The 20,012-nt window shown below is 37.3% G+C and overlaps 1 protein-coding gene across 9 annotated transcripts in view; it reads right to left on the bottom strand.

The window, feature by feature from the left end:
- PKHD1 (PKHD1 ciliary IPT domain containing fibrocystin/polyductin) overlaps window positions 1-20,012 on the bottom strand; it is a 473,530-nt gene that overhangs the window by 143,173 nt on the left and 310,345 nt on the right. For 8 of the 9 annotated variants that reach the window (XM_037842918.1, XM_037842911.1, XM_037842917.1 and 5 more), the window contains 5 exons: window positions 13,071-13,225; window positions 11,599-11,751; window positions 8,365-9,243; window positions 7,480-7,648; window positions 5,241-5,398 (listed from right to left, as the gene is read on the bottom strand). In XM_037842918.1, the coding sequence (XP_037698846.1) occupies window positions 5,241-5,398; window positions 7,480-7,648; window positions 8,365-9,243; window positions 11,599-11,751; window positions 13,071-13,225 (1,514 nt within the window). Of the gene's footprint in view, window positions 1-5,240; window positions 5,399-6,805; window positions 7,127-7,479; window positions 7,649-8,364; window positions 9,244-11,598; window positions 11,752-13,070; window positions 13,226-20,012 lie in introns of those variants that run through there. The other variant, XR_005217861.1, reaches the window with a different exon arrangement.

Here is a 20,012-nt window from a genome sequence, read left to right as displayed (position 1 = left end):
ATGTATGTATGTATGTATGTGTGTGTGTGTGTGTGTGTGTATACGTCTTTCATAAGAATTGGGAAATTTTCAGCCATTATTTTTCAAATATTCTTTCTGTTCCTTTTCTCTTCCTGGACACCCATGACACATATGTTTGTGTACTTTGTGCTCTCACTCAAATCCCTGACACTGCTCAGTTTTTTATGTTATTTCTCTGATATTCTGACTATGATTTTGATTGTCCTGTCTTCTAGTCCACTGATTCTTTCTTCTACCTGTTAAAATCTGCTGTTGTATGCCTCTAGTGTATTTTTAATCTCTACTATTTTGCCTTTTGTCCCATTAATTTCAGTTATGTTCCTTTTTATATTTTCAAATTCTTTTTGATCACATATTGTCTTCTTAATATCCTTTATCTCTTATGCATATTTTCCTTCATCTCCTTGAACTGATTTAGGAGATTTGTTTGAAATTTTTGATTAGCTGTTCCAAATTCTGTGTCTCCTTTGAGGTTTTAGTTTGTTCTCCTGACTGAACCATATCTTCCATTTTCTTAGTGTGGCTTGTCATTCTGATTATTTTGATGAGGTAACTCTGAATGTCAGTGTTTCCCTCTTGTCTAGTTCTTTATTGTTGATTGGCTTTGTGCTAATGCTCTTCTTTGACACTTGGTCCAACTTATTCTGTACCTTTAGAATAGCCTGAGTTTAACTGATCAGATTTCCTCAGCTCCTTTTCATCTGATTCTTGCCCTGGATATGTGGTAAAATTTTTAAGATTGCACTTTTTGTGTAATTGTTTCACCTGCAGGTAAAAGCTTCCTTTCTTCTGTTTTTTCTCTGGGCATCTTCATCTGTTCTGCTTTCTTTTGTGCATAATTTTCTCCCCAGGTTCTATGATTTGTTTAAATTCGCTCCCTCACTTGGTGCCCCATTTTCTTTATACTTTTCAGCTCTCGGACTTTCTTCTCTTAGAGCAGCTCCATTTAAAGCCTACCTTTTTATTTTTTCTCTGTGAGGCTTCTTTTCTGCCTCTGATTTCTTTTCCCTTAGAGTATCCTAATGGAAAAGAAACCAGAGGCAGAAAAGGCCAGATGGTCAATTCAGAAAGTTGGGTCTCTTCAGAAAAGTCCATTTTGTATTTATAAAATGTAGTCCAGTTGCCAGTAACTGGATTGAGTGAGTGCACCACTTGGCAGTCACCATGATCTCCCCTCTTCCCCACAGGGACCCTTTTGTATACAGTGCTCCTCAGTGGCTTGTGTTCCCCCTGGGTCTCTGTTGACTTGGGTCCTTGTGTCTGGATATGTGTGAAGTTCTACCTCAATGCTGTAAATGGCTTTATAGTCTGTGTCCCACTGCCTCCAAGCAACTTCCAAGCTGTGCTGGACCAAGTGAAGGGGAGGGAAGAGGATGGTGGGTTGGAATGGAAGTTTCCTGCCTGATGTTTTTCTTTTGTAGATCCAACATTTGTGGAGTCCTTATTCAGTCTCTACTATCCTCCAGAGTTCTAATCAAGTGGATTTGTCCTTTTATTCACTGAATTTCAGGAGAGATTTCTTCAGATGTCTTACATCCTCAGCAATACTTTTTTTTTTAATAATTTTATTGAGATTGATTCACATACCATGCAGTCATACAAAGCACAGAGTTGTTCTTAATACCATTACATAGTTGTGCATTCATCACCAAAATTAATTTTTGAACATCTTCATTACCACACACACAAAAATAATAAGAATAAATATTAAAGTGAAAAAGAAAAATTAAAGTAGGAAAGACCATTAGGTGCCTTTTTTTGCCCCCATTTTTCTACTCATCCATCCATACACTGGACAAAGAGGAGTGTGGTCCACATGGCTTTCCCAATCACATTGTCACCCCTCATAAGCTACATTTTTATACCATCGTCTTCAAGATTCAAGAGTTCTGGGTTGCAGTTTGATGGTTTCAGGTACTTACTGCTAGCTATTCCAATTCATTAGAACCTAAAAAGGGTTGTCTATATTGTGTGTAAGAGTGCCCACCAGAGTGGCCTTTTGGCTCCTTTTGGAATCTCTGTGCCACTGAAACTTATTTCATTTCATTTCACATTCCCCTTTTGGTCAAGAAGATGTTCTCATCCCATGATGTCAGGTCTAGATTCCTCCCTGGGAGTCATATTCCACATTTCCAGGGAGATTTACACCCCTGGGTGTCAGATCCCACTTAGGGGGGAGAGCAGTGATTTCACCTGCCAAGTTGGCTTAGCTAGAGAGAGAGGGCCACATTTGAACAATGAAGAGGCATTCGGGAGGAGACTCTTAGGCACAATTATAGGCAGGCCTAGCCTCTCCTTTGCAGCAACAGTCTTCCCAAGGGCAAGTCCCATGGTAGAGGGCTTGCCCATCAAATCACCAGTCCCCAATGTCATGAGCACATCAGCAACCACCAAGGGGGGGAAGCCCAACACCTCTGCATTCTCCCCCAGCTCCTCAGGAGTGCTCTGCATATTTTTTTCATTGTTTTTGTTTTTGATTTTTTTTAATTAACTATTTTTTAAATTAACTATTAACTATATCAAAAAATAAAAAAGTACAAAAAAATTTCAAACAAACAATAACAAGGGAGTAAGCAAAAGACAACTAACCTAAAATAACTACTTTACTTCCAACATGTTGCTACTCTACCCCAAGAAAATAACCTAATATAGTAACATTTCTGTGAACTTGTTCCTACCATACCCACCAGAAATTAACAAACCATAGTCATTCCTGGGCATTCCCAGAACGTTAAATTTACCCATGAAAGCTTATCTGTTATTGGGTTATCATAACCCCTTCATTAATTGTTCTCTATCGTTAGTTCCCCTACACTGTACATTATAAACCATTTATTTTACATTTTTCAATGTTCACATTAGTGGTAGCATATAATATTTCTCTTTTTGTGCATGGCTTATTTCGCTCAGCATTATGTCTTCAAGGTTCATCCATGCTGTCATACGTTTCACAACATTATTCCTTCTTACTGCCACGTAGTATTCCATCATGTGTATATACCTCATTTTATTTATCCACTCATCTGTTGAAGGACACTTGGGTTGTTTCCATCTCTTGGCAATTGTGAATAATGGTGCTATGAACATTGGCATGCAGGTATCTGTTCATGTCACTACTTTCAGATCTTCCAGGTATATACCGAGAACTCAGCACTACTTTTTAAAACCTATACTGTCATTCCCACAGCTTGTTACTCTGTTGCAAATATAAGCCTTCAACATATGCAAAAAATGTTCACACATGAAATTTTGTGGTAATTAAAAGAATTATGTATAGAAACTTTTCTAAATGCCAAGTGATATAAAGTAGTTTGTAGTAATAGTTCAGAAGAAAGAAAGGTGGAAAAGAGTAAAAGGATACTTGGAAATGTCTGTGAGACCAAAAAGTATTACAGATAGATCCTTAAAGCAATGACCTGGAGGCCTCAATTCCTTCTGTATGCCTTTGAATGGTTTGGGACAAAATAACTAATATTCTCCCATCATTAATTCATTCATTTGGTCAGTCAGTCAATAAATATTTATTGAGCACCTACCAATTATATAGCAGTGAGCTGGACAAAATCCCTGCCCTCATCAAGTTTGCATTTGGACAAAGGAAAGAGTACAACAACAAGTAAACAAGTGTAATTATACTTCAGGTAGTGGGGTTCTGAAGGAAAATAATGCAAGGCCATATAGTAAGGCTAGGGAAAAATGGCATCATGATCATTTTACATGTGGTAATCAGAAAAGGCTTCTCTGAGAAGTTATCATTTGAACAGAGGGAACCATATCTGCAAAGAAGTGAGGATAACATATTCTAGGGAGAGGAAATTGCATGTGCAAAGGTACTGAAGTAGGGAGAAGCTTTGCACATTAAAGGAAAAATGAAAAGGCAATGATGAGCAAGTAAAGATAGAGTCACAGGAGATGAGGTTAGAGATGCAAGCAGGAACCAGACACTTCAGGGCTTGTAGGCTTGTGGTTTAGATTTTATTCTGAGTGGGGATGGGAAGCCATGAGAAGGTTAAAAACATCACTCTGGCTATTGTGTGAAGAACAGACTATCAGGTACAGAAGTAGAAGAAAGGAGAGCAGTTAGGAGGCTATTCTCTTGTCAGGTGAGACATGATGACTAGACTTGAGTGGTAGTAGTGGAAGGAATGAGAATTGAGAGATTTTCAGTCAGGAAAATGAATAAATGATTGCTGCTAAGTTTTTACTTAATTGTCCAGGTGAATGGTGGTACCAATTACTGGGGTAGGTTTAGCTAAGCAAGACACAGGTTGTGGATGGGGTCAGAGGTGAAGAATGCCATTTGGGGCATTTTGAGTCTGAGATGCCATTACATTTCCCAGTGGCGTCAGCTGAATATACAAGATCAAAGTTCAGGGCTGAGCCTGAGTGGAGATATAAATTGGAAATCATGAGTATTAGATGATATTTCAACCTCAGATCTGAAGAGCAAGACTAGAGAGAGAAGGAAAGAAGTCTGAGGACACAGCCCTGGGACATTCCTACATTCAGAGCTTAAAAAGGGGAAAGGAGACCAGAAAAGAAGTCTAAGAAGAAACAGCAACTGAGGTAGAGGGCAACCAGGGAAATTCTTTATTTGCAATAGGATTCAGCATGTTATTACTTTTGGAAGTAGAAAAGCAATGATATTTTCAGGTGTCTGGCTATAAACATTTATAACCAAAGAAACTTTGGTTATATAAGCAAGAGGACAAAGGAGTTCCAAACATAGCTCCCTGAGGACAATTAGAAGATGGATAAAAAGGAGGCAAACTGCATGGCATCTACACTATTACCCTCTTCATAGTGAGAACCTTTAAGCCCTAATGAAAGAGAAAGGTAGACTTAGAAGCCTGAGGAGCTGGTTCCATGGCCAACATTGCAAAACTCTCTGCACGAGGAGTGCTGCTTCATGCCCAGGGGCAGAGCTAGTGAGCAGATTGTTCTCCCCACTTGTACATGGAGCTGGGTGTTGGGAATTGGCACCTGTGGCATAGATACAGGAAGTTTCATGAAGGCACAGCAGTGTTGTTGTGAAATCTCTTAATCACTCAACATTTCTGTGTGACAAGAGGGCAGAACTGCAGATTACTACAGACCTACTCTAGAACTCTTTTAGATCTTCTCTAGTGTATTTTCTTTCCCATAGGTAACACAAGTCAAGCTAGTTCCTATACACGCACATTCTCTTTTCAAAAGCATTGCTTTCAGATTCTCCTGACCTGTATTGAAGAAGGATCCAGTCCATTCTCCCTCTGTTTTAGGAAATACAGAGACTGGGGGAGGCAGGCCCAGAGCACTTCCATCCAGATCCTTGAAGAGATATTTGCTTGGACTTTCACAGTCCACTTCAGGGCAGATCACTCCTCCTAGATCTTTTCTGCAAAGATAAATAGAAAGCAATTCTCTCACTCTGTGAAAAGCAGCAAGAAGAAAACATATATTGTTGGTGCTGATCTTGTGAAAAATAAATTCAAAAGGATTTTATTAATAATGTTACATAGATATGAAATAAAGTTCTATATTAAATAAGTTACTTCCTAGTTACTTAGTCAATAAGAAGGGCATTCTTAATCAAATATTCTGAAAATCTGAATATGCAATTGCTAATGTTCTAAGAAACAAGAGAGAATGAAATGCTTCTAACTAATATCTGCTGAACATAATCATTTCTTTATGGTACTTTAGGGCCCTGCAGTATTTTAGGATTATCATTATAAAGACAAATTATATTTGTTCTATATATAAGCAAAGTAAAATTAGATATGCTTATTCAACAATATCTATTGAGAATTTACTACTGTCAGGTGTGGGGAATAAAATAGTGATAAAAATAGATATGGTTCCTTCACTTTAAGAATTTAGAGTCAAGTTGGGTATATAAACAAATAATATGTAATCACAATATTGAATTATAGAGAATTTATTTTCTTTCCCCTGGTCTAATACTTTTAGGTACTTTTAGTAATAATATTAAAAACTTACTGCATGTCAACCATGTGACAGGTGTTAAATAGTACAAAGAATCAGATGTTAATATCATTTAGTTTTATAACTGTTTTAGCCCATAGATAAGATATAATAAAAGGAAAATTAGGCAATAGGAAAAAAATGGCAGAATAACACAAAGTTCATACCTAATCGTGTTTAAGAACCTGAAATGGCTCAGGGATGGGCATCAAAAAGAAAATGGCGTCAGGCAAAATATATGAACTTTTCTAATTAGGGATGATTTCTTTTGATTCTTTTTTTCTAAATAAAGGATTTTTCCCCAATGTTGCAGACAAAAAAAGGTAACTCATTCTCCAGGCTTCTAACTTCCCTACTCCCTTTAATGGCAAAAGAGAATTCCTTATGTAGTTTACGGATCCTTGAATAAAACTCTCTGATCATATGTCCAAGAACAACTGATCTGAGCATCAATATCTGTCTTTAGTTTAGTTTAGTTCAGACTTGCCTGACAGCTGAGACACCTATAAGTCCCTGCACAAGGGCAAAGAAGACCTACTTCTGAAGTCTTTTGCTGAATTTCATTTAGTCAGTCAACACAGTTTTAGTATTTACATATAAAATGTCAAGTATTGTGCTTGGTATTGGGAAACCAGATATAAATAAAACAGTAGAAACATATATTCAGACAGAAAATCCTTACAGTCCATTATAGTTTGTCAGCACTTTGTGTTTTACATATACTGCCTATCTGTACTATATTGTAAGATTTCCTTTAAATAATGGTAAATATTCAGATGAGGGTGACACAAAAATGTTTAACATTCATCAAACTCACCAACATTTAATTTTCTTGGTGCCAGTTAGCTATAGCTGTGTAATGAACAACTATAAGAACATCATGGCATATGATAGTAAGCATTTATTTTTCATGGGTTGTCGGGGCTCAGCTGATCTGGACTGGGCTCACTGGATAGTTCTGTTGGCCTCAGATAGACTTCCTCATGATCTTTCAGACAACTTAATGACCTCTTCTCTAGGTTGGGCTTGGCTGAGACATTTTAGTGAGGACACCTCTGTTCCACATGTTTCTTAATTCCCTTATACCATAAAATCAATAATGAGCCTGGGTTGGTGCATCATGTGACAAAAGGCAGAACTGCAAGAAACATAGGAAGCACAAAAATCTTTTGAGGCCTGGTCTTGGAAGTTGCATTCCATCATGTCTTCCCTTTCTGTTAGCCCAAAAAAGGTCACATAGGTTAGCCAGGTTCAAGGGATGGGGAAATAGACTCTGAATTTTTAGTGAGAGAAATTGCAAAATGTTATACATCAAAGAGCATGGATATAGGAAGGGTAAAGAATTGGGGCCACTGAATCAATCTACATTCCTTTCTAGAAGTAGTCATTGCTATTTCCATTGAGGACTTTGTTTTTATTTCAACATGGTTAGGGATTTGAAAATTGCCAAATTTTTAATAATATGGCTTATTATATACACTAAAATGGTACCTGGGTTGTAATGGATGAAAATAGAACTTGTTTCTATCCTTGATCTTTAGCATCCTGGTCCTCTCTGCTGTTATTGGGTGCAAGATTCCAGTGTTCTCTGCATTTGGCAGAATGCAGACATCTAGGTCATCGCTATAGCAACTCTTCACAAAGCTAGAGAAGGTAACATCTGAAATTTAAAAAAAAATCATAACATTATATCTTATAAACCACCACCCACAATTACATATCGCACAATTAAAAGTTCCAATAATAGTTTATGTCCAGAAGTAAGGTTAAGCTATTCAGGACAGTTCCAGGAGTTTACCTAAACCTTGAATTAAAGTATCTGTAATTCCTCAATACAAGAACTCTGTATGAAAAATAGAAGAATATTTCAATACATTAAAGTCTTAAGAGTGATATTTTTTGTCAGAGACTTGATCAAAATTTGCTTTGTCAAAACAAACTAACCACCAGAGAGACTAAGAGTGAAGGGAATGAATACAAGTACAAAAGGGATCTAATAGAAGATTTTACATAAACTGATTTTAATTCTAACTGCCCCACAAACTACTAATAAACCTCAGACAAGTCACATTTCTGCACCTTCCTCATTTGTGTGATAGGAAAAAATAACTTACCTAAGAGAGTTGTTATATAGGGCAAATTACATAATTGCTGCGAAAGCTCTTCAAAATGTAAAAAGCAGTGACTTTGTAAGGAATCACTCACTGTCATTACAAACCACCACTGTGGTTATCAATGTCCAGCAGGTTGCTAGGGTGGACAGGGAGCACTAGACCACCCCATCACCCTTTTGTTGATATAATTTCAGAATACCACTAAAGATTCAGTGCACAGATGTACATAACTAGGCTGTTCAGATAAACCCAAATGCCCTACCTTGAAGTTTCATGATTCCTGGAATTGAATGACCATTTTTCACTTTGTGCCATGGCTCCTGAGGCCACAGATGTGGTTCTGAGGTGAATCCAGGCCACAGAATACCAACTCGACCTCCTCTTGGATTGGAAGGAGGACGATCTGTTGATGTTGAGTTGGCTGAGCAAGGCTTAACTCTGTCCTCAATGCAGTCAAAAGAGGAGCTCGTGGCCACAATGTGTGACTTCTTAAGCACAATCTGTATGTTATCGATGGAGCTCTTTGGAACAGAAGACACATACACGACTGCCAAAAGACCAATAGTGTTGTCTACCAGAGTGAAGTTCTCTATCTGCACACTGTTCTCAACATGTAGCATGGCACCGTAGTCAAAGTTCTTGAAAGCCAGGAAGCCAGTGATACAGGTGCAGTTGTCAAATTCATCTTCCTTATAGAGATGAAGGCCATGAAGACTTGAATGGGCCACGTTGTCAGACCAAAATGCTTCAGAAGGGGCACACCTATGGCCTTGGATGTGAAAGCCAAGTCTCTCTGATCCTGCTACAACGTTGCCATGGAGGCTGATGTCCTTGGCCTGATTCACTCTGATGCCTGCCATCCAACTGGTGGACCACACTGGCTGTGTCACCAGAACTACAAGGTTACCAGTGAGAGAATAGGCCTGACCCTCCAAATCAATGCCATGGCCAGCGGTACCAAATACTATATTGTCCTTCAAAATGAGGCCATGGCTTGCAGCTGCATGAATTCCCCCACCACAGTTTTGGTGCAGAGTAGAAGATACAATCCAGGATCCCACAGTTACATTAGTGAATTCAATGGATGAATACAATGATGACCCAAAGTTCTGAATTTCTACATTTAAAAGTTGAAGGACACCTGAAAATAAAATTCATTCCATCAGTTACTTTCTTCTTCCCAAGAGAAGGCAAAAGAATAGTCCATTTATAAGTATTGGAATTTGTAGACTTTTAATTAAAATGTAGTAGTTTCTTCTCAGCACCAGCACTATATTTCACACCACTGAGTCTCACTGACAAAATATAAATCATTAGAAATATCATATTAATGCCTGAAAAGATTTCATATCCAGTCTGAAGAATCTGGTATCAGAGGAGAGGTGAGATTGGGAAAAGATCTAGATGTTGGAGATGAGCACAGCTAAGTTTAAACATTCTGTTCATCTGTCTGCAGTTCTGGGTCAAGGAACTGGATGAGAACAAAGGAAATATGAGTTCCTGGCCACTCATCTTAAAGTCATGTCTCCCTCTCGGTGTCTCAATGATCTCATGTGAAAAGACGATCCCCACCTTCACAGAACTATTAAATGAACAAAAACAGTGGCCAACTCTATGAAATGTTTCAAGCATTTCTGAAGAAGAGTATGACATCAGTGCAAAGCTTATTTCTGTTTAGTTTATGTCCAGAAACATGATACTCAATAAGTGCTTCTTGATGAAGACATAATAGAAGTAATAACATTTTTAAATCATTTTAAAGACTTTATGAAATATTTTCTGTATTTTTATCCTTACCATACTATATTCCCTGTTTCATTTTCACAATAATAATATTATTCCAAATTAAACGTTTATTTTTAAAAACGCAAGGGCTTCTAAGTCAGAACTGAAAGTGAATATTACTTCTGCCACTTACTAGCTGAATAATTTTTCTTATGCTTCATTTATTCATTCACATTTATTTAGCAACTAATACTGTGCAGGCACCATGCTAGGGAAACAGAGATGAAAGATTCAACCTTACCCTCAGGGAATTCACGTGCTTATGAAGTTGTACAAATAAACAGACACTTTTATTATAGATTTAGTTTCTTTATTTATAAAGAATGAGGATGAAATGTTTCTCTTGCAGGGATATTGAGGATTAATGACATACAGTAGGTGTGAAAAACAGCACACCTATTCCTGGTCCATAAGAAGCACTCAACAGAGTTCCTCTCCTTCCTCTGGGGATGATTTAGGAAGCCCTGGATTGGCAATGCCAGAAGTTCAGGATCAAGTCAGTCCACTACTGGTTCAGCTCTGGTTTGGTGCTCAGGATTGGACAAGGATTGACTTGTCCTGTTCCTGTGCCCATGCTCCAGTTAGCTAGGGCCCTGACTTGTCCTCCCCTACCTGTTTCTCTGTCTTCATAAACTGCAGGATAGTCTGGTTTCTACAAGACCAAGACCTAGTCTTTGTCTCAGTCTTCTGGGGCAGGGTTTCCCAACCTCAACATTATTGACATTTAGGACCAAACAATTCTTTTTGTGGGGCCTGTTCTGTGCCTCATGGGGTAATTAACAAGCAACCCTGGCCTCTATCCCACTAGATGTCAGAAGATCCCTCCAGTTGTGACAAGCAAAAATGTTTCCAGGCATTGCCAAATGTCCCATGGGGAACAAAATTGTCTCATTTAGAACTTAAGGAATGAGAGCTTATGGAGGTGGAGCTTGTTCTATGGATAAGAAATCCTGAACTTCTGATTTAAGGTCAAAACATTTTCCTTTACCAAACTGCTGCAGTGGATGTGCCAACAAAAAGTGTCCCATCTTCAATATATTTGTGAAGTGGTTAGATCCTTTATTCAAGATCTTCTCAGAGATTTTGCTGTATTGATGTACACAGTGACTTTTTAAGATGGAGCTACAGTGTACAGCCTTTCCCAAATTTATTTGAACAGGAAACAACTTTGGAATAATGTGTAAGGACCACAAGTTTGTGAAACAAAGGCCTAATCAAATAATTTTGCAGCTGCCAAAATGGCTAAAGTTTGAAAGAAATGAGAGAGTTTAAACTGATCCTTAAAGTAGTCTAGAATATGGAAATCATTTTTATTTAAATTTATACTATTGATTTGTAGCATGAACTGATGTCTGCCAGCAGATATAGCATGCTACTGGGAAAGAGTAATAGAAATTCAGGAAAGAGATAAAATTCAAGTGTCATTAAATTATCTATAATTTCAAAGCAGAGGAAATTTCACATCTGTTGAATATGTTTTCTTTGAGGTAAAAATGCACATATGTGCTGCTCACTAGTATGTTATTTTAACATCACACTGATAATTAAGCACAGATTAGGAATGAAAATTCTTTGCATCTCAAAGTCCAAGGAAGCCTTCTAATTCAAACATTTTGTTTTACAAATGAAAATTCTCACAGTTGGAATGTCTGACTATCCTAGATGAATAGGCTCCAATCGGTAACTCCTTGTAACTTAAAATTTCATTTACCTGAAAATTCTTCTTGGCTGGACTTTCTGAAGGACCCCACAAGTAGTCGCCCTTTACATGATGTATCAGGCTGGATTTGTATATTTCGGGTCAACAGTCCAACCTCAGCAGCCAAAGGAATGTATCGGCCATCTTCTGTACGATGGACACTTCCTGGGGCAATAGGAGTAGGAAAAGAAAAAATCTTAAACACCTGTTTCAGAAATCATCAGCTGGGGACCCAGGGAACCTGACAAATGAAAACACTCATTCCCCCTCAGAAGTCGACCAACATTAAGGTCTGCTTTTCCTCGGGCATTCTCTGCAAATGTCAGCTGAGAAATGAAAAGGCTGTTCACTGGTCTCTCTTTGGGATCAGAGTGAGAGTGTTTGAGCAAGAATTCATTTCTTCTCAATAACGGTGGGTACTGGGACGGGCCACTGGTGCAGGGAAGTCAGGGCAGACCTGTCAGTTAGTGGAATCCCCAACCTCCTTTCTTCAACACAGCAGCACGAGACTTCAGTGCTTGGTTGCAACATTGTCCACTGATCCCTTTCTGGGCCTGAGGAATCCCAGATCAACTGGGACAGTGCCAGAGCCAAAGCAGCAATGTATGAAAGTAAAAGGGAAAGAGAAGGAAAAGAGGGGCAGTGTGGAGTGCCAGCTGTGCCCTCTTTTAAGCTCACCACAGCTTGAGCAATCTTCCTCACTAGCAAGAACTCAAGCGCCTTGCTGGTTTATTTCACTGCATTTCACGATGGATCTTACCAGCAAAGATTGTTGAAGACGTCTCTTTGCCACTTTTGAAAAAAGAAGTCATCCTTGGAGGTGTGACTTAGAAATAGCTTTAGATTTAGTCCTCTGAAAACATGTATTTCTCTCTCACATATCAGAGATAAGAAGATAATTCTCTTACCCTTTTATGTCCATGACTTATCACTTATTAGCTATTTCCTGGATGAGATTTATTTATTAGATAGAACCAAGAAGCTTCTGTTTACTTATTAATTATGTGCAATACATTTTAACTGTGTGTAGTATATAAAAATATTCAGTACATTTTTCTTTTAAGAAAAAGGTATTTGCTTTTTTCCCCCAGTGGTAGTCATCAATACATAAAATATACTTCATGTCAGGAAGGACACATTCCTAACTATGGAAAACAAAGTCATTATTTACAATAACTATCACTTTCTAAGCGACTGTGACTTAATGTGCCAGGAAATGAACTAGAAACTCAGTGCCCATGAGTTTTATTCTGGTTTAGCCATGCAACTGCCCAATGACTTTGAACTATCCTCAACCCTCTGCTTCTAAACTTGTCATTATAAATAAGAAGCAAAAACAAATTCCTTCACCTGTAAGTATTCCTTAAAAATTAGGCAATAAAATTAATGAAGGAATAGAAATAAAGCCTTAAAGTAACATCCATTCCTTCTGAATGGCCTTGTAGCTGAACAAATTCTTTGTAACCAACAAACCAAAGCTGTACCTATGTGCCGGTGTTTGAGACGTTCATGGATCCTAACGTGGTGGCCCTTGATTTCTTTCACAGTGAGGACCTCTGCTTCATGAGGCTCATACGAGGAGGAGCTAAGGATGATTTTATCACGTGGTCGCCAGTCTACTGCATCCTTCACTATAATTCTGTAATAACATAAAGATGGCATCAAAAATAGTACAGTGCAACAAAGAATGCCTACTAACTGTAGAGAGAGAAAACCTACTGTGGCAGACAGTTCCCAACAGGGGGAATGAAGTAGAAATAAGACAAGACAGAAAAAAGCTTTGGGGAGAAGTTTAATTCTAATGGAGTCAATTTTTCAGCTTATAAACATATATATTATAGGGATAGCAAAGATATTCCTTAGTCATGAAGTACAGGGCAAAGGAACAAGAAACGAAAAAAAAAAGGTCTAGGGTTTAGAAAATGTCATCTACACATGGTTTCCTACATCACACAGTTTCACAGTCTTCCTCCTTGATTGGGAAACAGTTTGAATAATAAAGGCATTTCTGAAGGATCTTTTTTCAAAATTTCTGAAGAGCTATACTGTCACTTGTTGACAATTTGCTCTCATGGTTTAGGGCTCATACCTTCAGGATCCGACAGACCCAGTTGTGAATCCTGGAGAATTCTAGCATGAATCTAGCTGTGTGACCTTGAGAAGTCAACTTAACTACTCTGAGCTTCATATCCTTATCTGAAAAGTGGCAGTATTTAAGCTTTTCCTCTCAAACAGGCTCCCAGTGTTACTGTTGGGACCAAAGGGGACGTATTCCTTGAGTGTACTCTGCTCCATGCTTTGTGTGTTCACTGCATTATGGAACAATGAATATTTTGTTCATTATTTTTTTTTAATTCCAGTATTCACCATTCCTGGTCCCTGGTCCCAGTTTTCTACCATTACTGTTACTCTGCAACCATTTCAGAAAATCCTAGCTTAATGACTGTTTGCATTCCAGATATATCCCATGCCTTTGAGTAATACTAATGAGAGACCTATAGGCCACAGGGGAGAGGAAAGACCTTTTTTGTTTTGAGCAAAACATAGCTAAAACAATAAACAAACAAAAAATTAAAAGAGCTATTTGCAACATAATTGGACCTAAATTGAAGCCATATGCAAAGAGGGAGGAAATTATGAATAATTCCTATGGAATGGTCCTTAAAGATAACTTTTTAAAAACATAAACAAAATACCAGCACAACTTCCTTTACTCTGCCATTAATATTCTGCCTACTTGAGGGAAAATATAATACTTATTGGTCAAAAGAACATAATTACAAAAAACAAAAAAGAATATATGCTTCCAAATTTGACCCGAGAGTTTTTACAACCATGTATGTATGAGACATTCATATATAAAACCCTACAATTTAAATGAATGTGTTAGCTAAACTTTGGGTTAGATTTTAATGATAATGGCTGTATTCCACCACAGTCTGAGTCTCAGGGTGTACAGACCCCAAAATCTACCATGCCCCACCCAATGCCCCAAGGAATAGGGATGGCTACAGAGTTCTGAACTCTTTACTAACATTGAGGTTCTTTCCTTCTTTTCTTTTCTTCCTTCCTTCCTTCCTTCCTTCCTTCCTTCCTTTCTTTCTTTCTTTCTTTCAACTCCAGTTTAAATTTTTTAGTCAGTGACTTTCAAAAGTAATGACATTCCTCAGTCTGCATTGGAGTATGTTAGGTTTTGAAGAAATGGAATCCTATGATGATGTAGATAAAGATGGTGACAACAATTACAGCTATAGTGCATATCAATTATTTCTCTACCTGATCTTTCTTCTCCCTCATTTCAGAAAATCTACCGCATCTCTTTTGAGAACTGCTCTCCTCACCCACCATACTAAGTGATTTTAGTGAAACCTGCAGATTATAATCCCACAAACTCTTCACCAAAGGGAGGGCATGGGATCCAGCCTGTGTACATTCATCAAAATCCTCCCCCAGGCTTTTGAATTGAAACTAAGCGAAGAGAGTAATTTCCTCGCTTGTGGTGGTGAGGCTGGGAAGAGCTGGAAAGCTCTGGGCTCACTTGCACCCTGCAGAGTGGGAAAGCCATTCTTCAATAGAAACAAAGGAGGTTGAAATATAGAAAGATAAGAGTTAAAGACAGACAGGAGAGACTTGGAGCAATCTCCCAGATGGATTAAGAAGGGTTACTTTTACTTTCAACTAAAAGAATCCTGAACAACACAATAGCTACCATGACTTGCAGGCTTATTAGTGCCAGAAACTGTTTTAAGCACTTTGCAGACATTAATTCATTTAATCCTCTTAACTACTCAGTTAGCTAGGTATCATTATTCTTACATTACAGAAAAAGATACTGAGGCTCAGAGAGGATAATTTACCCAAAATAACATATTTAGTTAGTTGCAGAACTAGAATTATTTTAGTTGGCCTGCCTTCAAAGCTCAGGCTGTTTTACTGCGTAATACTATCTTCAGGCTACCTTCCTTCTTCATATGCCTCTTCTGAGCCTGAAGAGAGAGTAGCCAATCCGAAATTAGGACTTGGTAGTTCATTAGCCAAGAAAGAATCATTTGCCTTTAGAGACTATATGTGATCCTGAGCTCCTGCCAATAAATGGATAAGGCTACCAATTACATATTCTAATACTTGAATTAAAGCATTAAAATAATAAAATTGGAGTAATAAGAAAAATAAATTATAGAAGTTTCTGAAATTAAGATAATTCAAGATTCTCATTTACTAGATAATATGCCATTGAACCAAGAGGCTTACTAAGTTCTGATTTGCAGAAAAGACACATCAATTCAATGTAGCAGGCATGTATTTAAAACCTTCATATGTTGCTGTGTACTAGATGCTAAGTGAGATATCAATTCAATAAAAGATATTTTCTCTCCCCTGTAGAAGCCACTTGGAGGAATAGCACATGCACAACTTAAGCAGTTTAGTCTCATTCACTACAAAGCATATTATTAAAATTATGAATCATAAAATGACATGCTATAACAGTTCAGATGGTAGGAAATCAATGTGTGCTGGAGGGGACAATGAAAACCTTGCAGGAGATATGATGGAATCTTTCAGGATATGTAGGAAGTGAAAAGGAAAAGAGGAGATGCAAGGGTACCTGTGAACCTCTCATTTTATTTATTAAGTATTTAGGGAGCCAGTCCAAAAGCTGTTATACAGAACCATGTGTGAAGTGCTGAGAGTAGGAATTTAACAGAAGGCACCAGAGCAAGAAATATTCCAAAGAATACCATCACTTAGCACAATTTGGTGAGAGTAATTAACAGCTGAATTATGTGTGTGGGTGTGGTTGAAATGGAGGTATAGAGCCAAGTATGTCACTAGAAGGAAAGCTGGAGGATAAAACATGGGACTGTGTAACACAGTGAACCCTGTGGTGGATGACGATGGGATGGTGACTAAGAACAAAGATAAAAATGATCTTTCATGAACTAGAACAAATGTACACCACTACTAGAAGGAGTTAGTAACAGAGTGGCATGTGGTAAAAATTGAACCTATTGCAAACTATTAACGACAGTTAACAGTAACATTTTAATATTCTTTCATCAACAGTAACAAATGTACCACACCAATGCTAAGGGTCAATAATAATGAGATAAGGGGTATAAGATTTTCTTTTTTTTCTTGGAGTAATGAGCATGTTCTAAAATTTGTCATGATGATGAATGCACAACTCTGTGATGAAACCAGGAACCATTGGTTGTAAACTTTGGATGGATTGTATGATATGTAAATATATCTCAATTAAATTGCTTAAAAAGAAAATAAAGGAAAAAAAGGAATACCATCACTAATTAAATATAGGAGATAACAGACTAGATAAAATCAACTATGAGTTTCAAATTAAAGGTCTAAGTCCTAGGAGAAAGGCTGTGGTGACAAGTGAAGATTTGTTCTTCAGTTCAGAGTTACTGCCTTTAAGTAACAGATTAGGTTAATAAATCACTAGAGACACATGGAGGATAACAGGACAAAGAGACTGGATAACACTTTATACACCATCTTTCTTTCGAATAAACAAGATAAGAAATAAGAAAAAAAGCAAGTATTTTCAAGAAAGTTTCCTCCATAAACCTGATCTTCTCCCAGTCTTCCCATCTCAGTAACTGAGGCTACTCCTCACTGAGATGCCTGGGTCTCTTTCACCCAATGTTCAATCCATTGGCAAATCCTGCTGCCTGTCTTCAACATGTATTTAACCACGTTTCCTTCTCCATCACAACCACCCTCATCTAAGCCATCATCATGTCTCTTCTGAAAATTTGCCATGACCTCAAGCAGTCTCTCTACTTTCATGCTTGTCCCTCCACCTCCGTCAATAATTCTCCATGCAGCATAAATCAGATTAAAACATAAAAAATCTTCCAATGGATAGAATAAAATCTAAAGCATTTATCATAGGATTGATTGATAAAATAACCATTTAATTTCAAAGAACACAGAATTACCCTTAAAAGAAGCACAAGTAAAACATTCATGTATCACATGTGTTGGGTAAAAACCAACTTCTTTGCATCTAAAAGTATAACATGTCTTCATTTGTCTCCAGTCCAAACATCCAAAATTTTTATTCAACAGCTGCCCCCTCTCCGCAAAGTCAACTGAAGCAAGCAACAATAAAGAGTAATTTAATTTACAGATAAATGTATATAACATAGAACAAAAGAAAACATTTTTTTCTTCTAAATATCTTGCTAAGCTTGCTTTGGTTCATAGAGTAAGAAATGAGTATAAGTTCATAAAGTTAACAGGACACTTTTCCTCTGAAATAGTTACAAATAAATTATACACAAATAAGTTCAGATCTCTAACTCTGTTGCTGAAAATTCATAAATGGGTCCAAATGAAATCTGACACCATCATAATCATTAGAAAGGGTTATTAAGCTTTTAACATAGGGAAAATTGTAGCATAATGTTTAAAGAAATGGTTTCAATAAGGTTTGTAGCTCAGTTAATAACACTGTATCAGTATCAACTTCTTGGTTTTGATAATGTTCTATAGTTACATAAGATATTGTCATCAGGGAAAACTGAGTGAAGGGTATATGAAGGGTACTAGTTTTGCAATTTCTTGTGATTTTTAAATTATTTCAAAAATTTTCAAAGGTTTAAAAAAGAAATAGTTTGCAGATATCCATAAAATGAATATACTATGCTAATTAAACATCACTCATATAAACTCCAAGTATTTATCCTTAGGATTGATACTAAGAAATTTAGAGTTTTGTTTTTTTTTTTTTAAATATAAGTGACATGTAGAATAAAAGCAATGGAATCAGACAAACCAAGTTCAAAATTCAGCCTCAGGAACTTCTAAAAGTTGAACTTGGAAATGTTGCTTAACTTCCCCAATGCATCTCATTAAAATGCAGATAATGTCTAACTCATAGCATTGAGATTTAAATGAGATAACATGTAAAATGCTTGTAGAGGCCTGACATATACTAAATCCATGTGATAAAAACTCAATAAATGGTAGCTAGTTAATTACTATAGATAGTTCTAATTAATAAAATTGAATTTCTTTCAAAAATAGCCTGTAGCTCTGACTCTGAATGAGGTTTTTAACACATTCTTATAAGAAAAATCTATTTATATGGCTCCTGCCAAATTCCAACTTGCTAATCTTATAATTGTAATTAAAGTTTCTCATTGATCACTGTTAAAAATGCCTACTTCACAAATCCTTTGTGGTATCAGAAAGGCACTTGAAACTCAGCATTACCAAATGTAAATTCATAACCTTTCTGCCAAAACTGAGTCTTCTTCTAGCAACTGATAGTCTCATCCATCTAGGCAAACCAGAAACCAACAGAGCAATGGCCACACTTTCCTCTCCCTCACTCCTCATATCTACTCCATCTTATAGATTTGATCACCTGCCCACTTCTCTCCATTTTTCCACTCCTGCTGCCTACTACTAGTTGCTTAGGACTTAGCAGGAGCCTCCTAATTGGTGTCCCTGAATCCACTTTTGCCCCCTCCAGTTGTCCAAATCACAAGAACAGTGATTTTTTTTTTTTTTTTTTTTTTTTTTTTAGAAACACAAACACAATTTGTATCTCACTCACACTACCCACTTAAAAACCTACAAGAACTTCTTAAAGTAAATACAAAGTTTCTTGGTATTACCAATGAGTAAGGGCCTGATCCCTAACTACTTCTCAGAACCCTCCTCATGCTCAACTCGTGCTCTCTACAACCACCATGGCTTTCTTTCAATCCCTTGCATTCTCTGTTCTGCTTCCCACCACAGAATCACCTCTCTGGCTTTTGCTTCTCCGTTTGTGATGACTCCTCCTCTATCAACTTCTAAAAATTTAAAGGGGCCCCAATCACATTACCAAGCTCCAATATTCTCCTCTGCCTACGTTCTCTCCATCAGTGACATCATCTACTTCCAGGATGGCTCCCTATCATTTTCCCCCCAAGCCCTAAGTCATGTGTCTAATTGCCTTCCAACATTTCCACTGGGTTTCTACTGGTCATATACAACTTAGCATGTCCCAAGCAAGACCCCTGCCACCCTCCACCCTGATAAATCTGTTCCTCTCGATGCCTTCCCATCCCAGTGCATGTTTTCACCTCCACAGGTTGCTCAATCAAAAAACCTGAAACACTCTTCCCTCTAATGCAATTTTCTTGACTCATTACATTGGCTAAAACTTTAATAATAATATTTAATGATTACTGGAATGGATGGTAATAAAAATGTCAATTTTTCCATAAATAGAAAGCTAACTGTTCGAGAGATGATTCTTTTTAATTTAAAGTAATGATTCTTAACTAAAGGCAGAGCCACCCTCTTAGAAAACGATAGCCTTGTAGTCTTATTTACCAAACATTTATACCAAAAATGTTTGTTGAATTTTACTAAATGCCTTTTGTTTCTGCAAAAAAAAATGACTGTAT

The sequence above is a fragment of the Choloepus didactylus genome, chromosome 7 (genome assembly GCF_015220235.1).
Source record: "Choloepus didactylus isolate mChoDid1 chromosome 7, mChoDid1.pri, whole genome shotgun sequence".
In the NCBI taxonomy this organism is placed as follows: Eukaryota; Metazoa; Chordata; class Mammalia; order Pilosa; family Megalonychidae; genus Choloepus; species Choloepus didactylus.
Note: the sequence above shows the minus strand (reverse complement) of the source record. Positions and strands in the feature narration are given on the sequence as shown.